Genomic DNA, 10,024 nt, shown 5'->3' with positions numbered 1-10,024 from the left:
TTTTTTTTTTTTTTTTTTTTTTTTTTTTTTTTTTTTTTTTTTTTTTTTTTTTTTGATAATAAACCAAAATTTCATTAGAAGAGTGCATAAGGAGAAGAAATGCAAACAGAAAAGTAAAAACATACGCAGGAAAATTAAACAATGAGGGGGACACAAAATCAAAATTTTCTGCCCACGCGACTCCAAAACTATAACAAGTCCAACCTCTCCCTCCTTTCTTCCAAGCTCTTCATTTGCTTCTTGTAATGGTTTTCTATATACTGCTTGGCAGCTGCAACCTTCTGCTTGGTGACATTTGAGGGTAACTCTTCACTGGTTGGTGCTTTCGATGCATCTCTAGCATTTCCTGCACTCTCCTTATTTGTTGAGGATTTTGGCTTGTCTTTGGATCTGAACTTATTAAACCAACGCCTAGTAGCTTCCATTATATCATGCAATTACTATGCTAAGTCCTTAACCACACTTCCCAATGCTCATTTTTTTTCCAACAATAATGTATGATATATTTCACCCAGCACGAGTGGTACAGCAAATATACATATACTGCGCAGTACGTCTCCAGTAGGTTAGATAGCGCGACTTCCTGCATGGAAAAAAATATCTAACAATGACAAGATGATAATCAAAAGACATTAAATAGACATATTGATTCCGGCAGTGGAATATAAATAAAAAAAATCATAAAATATCTCTTAGATAGTAAAAATTAAATCATTATTTTCCAGGAGACTATAGTTAACGCATTGATAAATGGATAACTTCTTATGGCCTCCAAGCTTTCTGGGGAGCAATTTCCAACAACTTAATGTTACAAAGCAATACACTTCCTGCAGCCAGCAGACTTCAAACTCGGAAATTATTGGCCTCGTGATATATCAACTCAGCTGCTGTTTATATCAGAGTGAACCCTTCCCTTAGAAGGTAATTAGCAAAATTTTAGAGCTGCATACGTAATTCAAGATATAGAAAGGACCAGCAACAAAGATGATGCCTGAGCTAGTATCAACCGTTGGCCGGTCGGATGTCCAATCCAGGGCGTCTGGTTTACTAAAATTCGTCCAAAATTGTAAGAGAGCTTATTAGTCTGTCGGTTATCAGCTCATTATTAATTATTTTTCACAATTGTAATGTTCATTATAATTTTTTCAGTTGTAAAATCATGACGCACAAACAATTATTTGGTCGGAATTTATAGTTTGAAACGCCTGACAAGAGACCAAGTCAAAGCTTCCTCCAAAACTACATCCTCTTCTCTCTCTCTCTCTCTCTCTCTCTCTTTCACGAGCTTCTTATCACTTAAAATCCAGAAAGAAAAAAAACAGCACCACCTAATCCTCCCTCAATTTCCGATCAACGAATAACTTCAAGAAACAGAACACATAGCCACCAAACAAGAGAGCATCCATAAATAAAAAAAAATTACTCCTCGCGTATAAAAACATTTCAAATCAAAACCAAACAAGATCAATCGACTGAAATTAAAAGCAAACAAAGAAGAGACCAGCAGACGCATCCGACCTCGTAGATCGGATATCGAACCATACAAGTATATAGCTGGAAGAAAGAAACGAAATCAGACGAGAATGAAGGAGAAACAGACATCGGAGCAAAAAAAAAAAGGGGAAAGTAAAAAAGAGAAAGTACCGTACAACTTGGCGGAGAAGAAACAGCAGGAAAGCAATGAGAAGCAAAGCGAAACCCTAGAGAAGAGAGTGAGAGAATGTACGGCCGGCGATTTCGGGTGAAGAAGAAGCAGAAGTGAAGAAGAGGAACACTCTGTCTTCATGATTCGGATGCCCCATTTTCCCTCTTTCTTTCTTTCTTGGAAAAAAGCTGACCCAATCTCAAATTCTCTGTATTTTTATTATTATTCTAATTTTCTCCCTTTTTAATCATACGATATTCATACGTGGATTATTATTCTATTTTACAGTCCCATTTATTTATATATTTCTTTTCTTTTCTTTTTAAATAATAATTTCTTAAACTAACTCAAATGTTCTAGTTGTAATTTTTTATTGTCGACCCTTATTGATAATTAACTTGATTCAACTCGACCATAAATCAATTGTTCGGTTATTTATTAAAAAAAAATTAATATTGGGAGAAATGTCATCGAAAAAACTTGAAATTACGGTCGTAGTGTTTTTAGCTTTATTGGTTTGTTTTACTCATCGTTTTCAAATATATTATAAAATAAAAGCATTTCATCGCAATCAAGCCCATCTTAAATACTTTTTTAATTAAAATAAAAGTTCGTGTATTTGGAAAGAACATATTCATACCAACAAATTCACTACCTGTCGTTCAAGTTCATTTTTAACCAATATTATCCACTTTTACCCGTACGTATAGTCACCAGCTTTACCATTTTAAAACGAGTTTGTTAGGTAGAAATTTTCACACCCCCTATGGATTTCACAATCCACTCTCTTTGGGAAACCAACGTCCTATTTGGCACACTGCCCAGAACTTGTCTCTCATACTATTTTAACAGCCAAAGTTCAAACAAATATTATATACTTTGACCCGTTACGTATTGTCGACAGTCTCACGATTTTAAAACACGTATATTAAGGAGAAATTTTCACACTCCATTCAAATTCAATTATTTAATAGTAATTCATATAGTCAACTATTAATATACCCGTAAGTGTTTGAGTTCAACTCTCACTCTCTTTATTTGTGATATAATATTATTTAAGAATTATATATTTTCAAAACCAAAAATAAATGAATAAAGTGTTTTATAAAAAGGTATATTGACTTTAGAATGAAAAAAATAAAATAAGATGGACAGTTGGATAGTGAAAGCCACACTCAAAGCCTTGACGTCCGCCGGAGATACAGCGGCCGTGCTGTCAACTGAACCACCGCCACTCTCCGCCGCCACCTCCACTCGCCCCATATTTGATTTAATCCCACTCATTCCTTTAATTATTATGCATTATTAAAATATGTTAATATATATTATTAACTTTGATAATTTTAATTAATTTAGAATAAAAAAACAAATTATCTCGTAAAAAATCGCTAGTTTGATCTCTTAAAAAATATATTTTCACTTTGTCAGTAAGAATATAAAATATCAACACGATTAAAGTATTTTTTTTTTTGTCCCTATACTTGGGACTTATTTTATGGCAGCTCACGTCCATTCAAATATGTACAATCCAAACCCGTTTTCAACACAATTCACCAATATTAAATTAAATATGTCAATCTAAAGATGTCCGAGCCATTTCGTTTTAGTTTTTACATATTTCACGCCTATTTCAGTCTCCATATTTTTTAAAAGTGACCAATTTGATCATTAATTCGAAGCTTTTTTATATACAACGGTCAGTATATTTCAATAAATTTATTCAATCTAATATCATGATTGAATAAATTGATTTTTTTTAAAAGACCCAAATGATCAAATAAATTGATATGGAAGCACGAGACCTAAAATTAACGGTTGTTAAAAGGGTAGATACTAAAATGAACAAAGACGAAAATCCGTATAAATAGACATTGATTTAGCAACCTTTTGCCTTCTTTTTTTTTTTTTTTTCTTTAATGTTGTTGAAATATTTCAAGAATTTTTTTTAAATAGAAAAATAATAAAGAGACAAACACATATTTATAAAGAGAAGAAAGCAAAACTTGCATTATAAGAAAGGAGGAGACATCATAAGAGAAAAGGGAGTGTGGAGATTGTTATTGAGTAAATGGGGAGGTTCCTTCTCCTTTGGGGCATCTTTGAGGGACCATCATCCCTATTACCATCTGGCTAAGCAATCACCAAATTAATGAATACAAAACACGGTTTGAAGGCAACGTTCTATCAAACTTTCCATCAACAAGCAACTAGTCTCGTATAATTTGAATATTCATAGAGTTTTCGTTAGTCTAATTTGAACCTAACCCAACTGGTTAAAAGTTTGAATATCTCATCTCGTCATTAGACCAAGACATGGTGGTTTTAGTCTATGAATTTTTGGTATGTCTGTTTTAACGATATCGTTTTATTAGATCTTTATATGAAAATCATGATTTTGATGTCAAATTGGTAAGAAGTATTGATATTGCTTGTGATGTTAGATGAATACATCGAAAAAGATAGATTAGATTAACAATCTCATCAACGTAAATATCTTTTGTTTCAATCACATTATTAATGACTTTTTTCAAAAGTCAACCGACAGTCACCATTATCAATGACTTTTTTCAAAAGTCAAAGGTCAAATCTTCATCATCAACTCGAGAACAATCATCCCTGATATTAGGTCAAAATACGTCATGCTAACAATTATCAAGTCTATGCTTAAGGTTCGTTCTGTTACAGTTACTTGGTCATCTTTACTTTATCCTTAGCAACTAGGTCTACTCCCACTGGGTAGTAACAAATAATTCATGTCATCAAGGGTCGAGTTCAAACCCTGTGTATCCAACAAATGGGATAGATATAAAGGAATCTAAAACAAAGTGCTCGAATGCTCACAAACCCAATATTTGTATTTCCACATAATAGGTGTTGGGCAATTTTAACAAAGACGGAATGCTATTAAGTATGAAGATTTAAAAGTATATAGACCAAAATAACCGGAGACCGTAATAAACATTTTGAAAGTATAAGATCCAAAATGAACCGAAACCGAAACCGAATAATGAAAAAGAACTCACAAGGCACGAAAAGGAAAAGGAAAAGGGAAAGGGAAAGTGAAAAAGAAAGGTCCCCAGCTATACATAATGCTCATACGCGTTTTGGCCCTGATGTGACAACCTGATAAAAGGTCAAGGCTTGTAATTAGCTACAGACAGCCTACAGCCAAGCAGTAATAAAGGCACGTCGGTCTCATTTGGTTGCCCATTATAACTCATTCATTCATTCAAAGCTTAGGACGTAGAGCCCATTTTGCTCCTTTTTCAACATTCTATGAATGAATAACAGCTATGGATGGGAAGAACATTGAAGGGCAAACCCAAAAAAGGAAAATAATGAAGCAAAATTATGTATTCCTATGAGCTTCAGGCCAAATTTTGCAGTCTTCAATTCATAATCAAATAGCTTTAAGTACAGACAATGGCCCAATGACAGACAACAAAAGTGGAAAAAAATTGATGAAGAATATCCATCGTCTATAGATACTATCAATCAAAGCATTACACTGAGTAAATAAATAGAAATGTGAAATACCTCGCTATTAAACAGCGCTGCTCGGGACTTGCTTGCTGATCCGACCCCTCTGGGCGACGACGGGCACTGGAGAACTTAACAGCAACAGGGGATTGTGAAGAAGACAGCACTTTTGGTCTTATTCTGAATCCCTGACACTCTCACTTGTCAGCCACAGTTTCTTCTGGACGATGAACACGGTCTCGTCCCCGTCCAGTTCTGAATCTGAGCTGGCATTGGCGGTAGCTAATGTTTCCCAGTGTAATGCAGGTAGATACTTCTTTATCAAATCTACAATAGATTGCTTGTCCCTGATAATGACGAAACCTGTGGGTCTGAGTATGCGATCCATCTCGAGCAACAAGTCCTCAATGCTGCATTCTTTCTTCTCGATATCAGAAAAGACAGTCCATGCATGGAGCAGATCGTATGTACGAGGATATGTCGAGAAGGCTTCGCACCTGTAAAAAATGTATGAAGTGTAATTTGCATATACTATCTTGAATATAACTAGAATTGCATTTCACAGTTTTCGTTGTAGCCATAAAAGGATATGCAAGTGCTTTTTTTCAGCTGCATACCAGTTATTGATAGAGCCTATGAGGCCTCGATCGTATATCAACTTCAGCGTGTTCGGTCCGTCTTCTGGAACAACGTTCATCACCCACACATCCTTGTCCTTCAGAGCAGCTCCAAACGATCCCATATTAGCCTTCATGTCCATCACATTCCTGATAGTATCCGATTCGATCTTTGGACTCAGTAGATTCCAGTAACTCCCAACTCTACGCTGCCAAATTTCCTGCAACAAGACGATATAAGTTTAGAAACTTCTGCATCCAGATTTGAATCAGTCAAATTCACCATGGTCATAATTTACCGTGTCTTTTTCGAACATTTCAGTTGAATAGCCAAAATCCTGAAGTCGTGGAGGAGGTGAAGTTAATCGAGCTGGCCAAGGAGCCAATCCACTGCCCTTGACTTTATGATCATCTGCACCAACAAATCCAGTGTGATCGTCGAGAAAGCATGTTCAATTTGCAATAGGACGATATTTCTCAGCACATGCCAATAGGACACAACAGAAACCTCTTACGATCACACGATTCAGAAAATCAATTCCAGTTCAGTTGAAGGCTAGTAGGCTAATTTACAAGAAAAAATCAACACCAAGAATCCCAAAGATGGGATTTCCTCCCCCAAGAATGTCATATTCTCTATGCCACATAGCTTTAAACCCGAAAATTTAAATAATTTCCATTAGATAAGCAGCAACACATGGATACTGATAGTTGGCAAGTTGAAAAGGAGGTACTTATGCTGGCAAATAATAAATGATGCATTTAGTAGTAAGAAAATAAAAATATAAATCGAGCCATTCGATAAGGGACGTACGGTCAGAGTAAGGAGTGATACAAGCTTCCATCTGCACACCCCAAACGGCATCAGGATCATCGTCAGATCGACATAGTGGAGGACGAGTACCAGGTTCTCTTTGCAGATAACAATCATTTGTTAGGGGCTTTTGCCATATTACAGTCTGATTCCTCTTTGCAGCAATTCTCCAACACATACGGCCCACAAGGTCACTCATTTTTCTCCATATTCTCAGATCCTCCTCATCCTGGGCATAAGCTTCTGGAGATGAATAAGCAAAATAACCTCCCGGTCTAAGTAATCTATCTAGCTCAAGAAGAAGAATCCCGTCTCTTTGAAGCCAATCAATACGACAACGAGAACAGTGTGCGAGTTCAAAAGATCTGCTTGGGTAAGGGAGCCTCTTGGTTCCTAAAACACCAAGGTAAGCAGGAATTCCTCTTTCCAAGGCAAATTGAATTTGATTTTGATGAACATCATTTGGTGCTAAGGACATTGCAATGATATTAGATGAGAGAAGATATCCTCCAAAACTTGCGACACCACAACCAACATCAAGAATGGTACGCAGTCTTCCTTGATTGTTTAGATTATCATTTGAAAAGTTGAGCATCTGAAAGATGAAGGCCAACGTTTTCAGCTAATCAATTGCTCATAAGAAAATTTGCAAAAATAATAGAATCTCATAAACTTGAGCCAAAACCATGAATGGTAGAGATATAATACGATAAACTCTGCATCTAGAATATTGTTCAAGCAGCAAACATTGCATAATCTTTCCTTTCAGGATGATAAAGAAGTGTTCAGAAATCTTACATTTGCAATTGAAGCAATGTACTTATCAGCTCCGTAGTGAAAGTGAGTACCTCCTCCAGGGAACACAATTTTTTCTCCTTTCACAACCATCCAGTTCTGATCGGATTTCTCATGTGCAAGATGAGTATGAGGAATGTTAGCTTTCCACACTTCATCTCTGCTCTTTGGCCACTTAATTGGGACCTGAAGTAACACATCATTAGTAAGTAATCAGCAAAATCTTCAGGTGATGCTCAGTGCTACTAAATTACCTTATATCCTGCTGGAGGAGGAATCAGGCAATTGAACCGTCTCTCAGGTGGTGGGCAGTGTCTTTCATAGTGTTCCATTAAAGAAAGGTCCAGTTTCAATCTCATTTGGTAAATGAGATGTCTGTCCAAACATGGAATCAATTCTGAATGACGGTCATCGCAGACCTTTGAAACAAGAGAAGAAACTACATGAGAAGGCTCCACAGATCACCACAAGACTAAAAATATTAAAAGTTGAAGGAAGAAAAAACACGGGAAGACAGTTACTTACAGGGTAACTTTTTGGCACGACACCATCTTCTGCATCGTCCTGCTCAGTTGAGGTTGTAGATTCTTCAGAGTCTTCGTTCCCCATCAAATAATGACTCAAGGACTTGCTGCCATGCTGCAGTGCGAACGCACCACGGTCTTGATTGCCAAAAATGGATCCATAATATGCATACAGAAACCCAAGAAATATCGCCACAACACATATGGTAGCGATTAATCGCTTCTTCTGTGTTCCATCAGATCTTCCCCTCGTCATTTATCAATCTTTCGAGTTTTTCTCAACTATATACTTTGACCCAAGTATGAAAACAGTGTTGCTCGTATCGCCTAAACAGAAACTGGTTAACCTCCCCTCCTGAAGCTACAGTAGAAAACGATAGCAAGAATCAGGTATATTATAGAACCCAATGCCGAACCTGCCAGGAAAGCATGAAGTTTCGTAACAGAAGAAAAGGCCAGAGACACAAAGAGCCTGATTTGTGGGTTATGAAACCCCGTTCTACTTGAAGTAAGTGAATTCATACTTCCAGTCACATATGGTCCTAATCATAGGGACAATACTAAATCAGAAATGCCAAGTGCACTCAATTTCTTGAGTCGTGACTTGTAATCCTTTATGATTTCTTAAAGAATTCCCTTCTCCAAATGTCGGTATAGTTTAATTTCTTGAGTTTTCTCTCAAGAAATAGAGAAGACTCAAGAAATCATCAATTCTCAAACACCATAACACAAGTTCAAGCAACAATTACAATCAATTCAACGTGTAAAAAGCGAAGAAAAGAAAAGAAAACACATAAAATTCTTAATGCATCCAACGAAACTCATCAAGTACATTGACAAGCCAACCAACTGAAGAATGGATGAACCGACACTCATAAGCAAGATTCGCCCTACTAGAACATCAGCCCACTCTAAGATCATCTCGACATTAAATCAACGTCAAAATACCAAAACAGCCAAAGATACGAGAGCAATGTGTGTCGGTGCATTCAACTAAATCCCCAGATCTGAAAAATCTCAAGAGAAAAAAGAAAAAAAAAATCCATCGACTAACTAATCAACACCTCCAACATAAATTCCAATCAAACCAAACGCCAAATCCAAATCAAATTTAACTAATTAACAAACGATATCCAGAAACCAAACCAATTTAGATCCAAAAATCAACGAAAACAACTCACAAGCAGAAACCCAAATCACGAGAAATGGAGAAAAACAAGTAGACAGCGGGATCGGAGAGCAAGTACAGCAACTAAAGATAAACAGCGAGAGCTTCCATGAGTGAAGGAACGAGAAATCAAATATGAAAGAGACAGAGAGATCAGGAAGAAGAAGAAGAAGGAGAAACCAGATCTACAAGTTTCTGGTTTAATGGAGAAATCATGCTATTTTTGGGAGGGAAGGACCTGACCTGTTGTTAAGTAATAGCTCTGCGTCTGCCATTGCCAGAGAAAAGAGGGAAGAGAGTGATGGTTTTATACACTGTATTGAATTTCTCTAATTTTCTGAATCTTTATTTATTTATTTTATTTAAATATCAGTGAAACTAAATCATTAATCCTCCCAACTACTTGCTAATTAAGACGCTAATCCTTTAATTAAAAATTAATTAATACGTTAATTATTGATTAATTCTATTTTATTCATGGATAAGACACTGATTAATAAATTTTAATTTCGAACTTTAATTATACAAAATAATTAAAATTTAAAATTGGCCACTCCAAATAAAAATAGGTAAATATTAAAGCAATTAGCTATTGACATTTTAAATTTAATATTTTAGGTTAAAGTTTTAATTTTTTATTTATTTTAGTTTTAAAATGTTTATTTATTTTAGTAAATATTTTAATAACAGTGATCATAATGGTAATTTCTGAAAGTTACAGGATTGAAATAACTAATTTTAAAAATGAACTGGGTAATATTAATAAATAAAATAAGTAATTAAAATGGAAAGTTATTTATGAGGGAAATAAAGTTGCATGAGATCTCAAATATGTCCACTTCACATGCCACAGCTGTTGATATGCCTTTCACATAAATAAATTTGACAGCTTTAAATTATTGATTATGACTTTTATCCTATTTATTCAACTTTTCTTTAAATAACATGATAATAATAAAAAAGGTGTATTAGGTGTTATAG

General features: G+C 35.4%; 2 protein-coding genes across 5 annotated transcripts in view; both read right to left on the bottom strand.

Moving 5' to 3' along the window:
• The window catches only part of LOC111460060 (serine/threonine-protein kinase tricorner-like), an 8,082-nt gene extending 6,280 nt beyond the window's left edge, over positions 1 to 1,802 (bottom strand). The window contains exons 1-3 of one of the 3 annotated variants that reach the window (XM_023103143.1): positions 1,645 to 1,733; positions 1,519 to 1,554; positions 205 to 583 (exon numbers count right to left, since the gene is read on the bottom strand). In XM_023103143.1, coding sequence (XP_022958911.1) covers positions 205 to 425 — 221 coding nt within the window. In that variant the 5' untranslated portion in view covers positions 426 to 583; positions 1,519 to 1,554; positions 1,645 to 1,733. Of the gene's footprint in view, positions 1 to 204; positions 584 to 1,518; positions 1,555 to 1,644 lie in introns of all 3 variants that reach the window. The other 2 variants (XM_023103141.1, XM_023103142.1) reach the window with 2 other exon arrangements.
• Positions 1,803 to 4,976: 3,174 nt separating this feature from the next.
• On the bottom strand, positions 4,977 to 9,389 carry LOC111460059 (probable methyltransferase PMT3). Of its 2 annotated transcripts, none has more exons than XM_023103139.1 (8): positions 9,287 to 9,389; positions 7,877 to 8,236; positions 7,606 to 7,770; positions 7,355 to 7,537; positions 6,557 to 7,151; positions 6,042 to 6,154; positions 5,743 to 5,963; positions 4,977 to 5,622 (listed from the first exon to the last, which is right to left on the bottom strand). In XM_023103139.1, exons 2-8 carry the CDS (start codon positions 8,129 to 8,131, stop codon positions 5,301 to 5,303), a joined length of 1,854 nt encoding a protein of 617 aa, XP_022958907.1. In that variant the 5' UTR covers positions 8,132 to 8,236; positions 9,287 to 9,389; the 3' UTR covers positions 4,977 to 5,300. The 2 variants fall into 2 exon arrangements, with proteins under 2 accessions (XP_022958907.1, XP_022958908.1); XM_023103140.1 differs by having other exon boundaries at positions 7,877 to 8,230; positions 9,287 to 9,375.
• Between the last annotated feature and the right edge of the window lie 635 nt (positions 9,390 to 10,024).

This window comes from Cucurbita moschata, unplaced genomic scaffold, assembly GCF_002738365.1.
Source record: "Cucurbita moschata cultivar Rifu unplaced genomic scaffold, Cmos_1.0 Cmo_Scf00023, whole genome shotgun sequence".
NCBI classification, from domain to species: Eukaryota; Viridiplantae; Streptophyta; class Magnoliopsida; order Cucurbitales; family Cucurbitaceae; genus Cucurbita; species Cucurbita moschata.
This window is presented reverse-complemented; position numbering and strand designations above follow the sequence as displayed.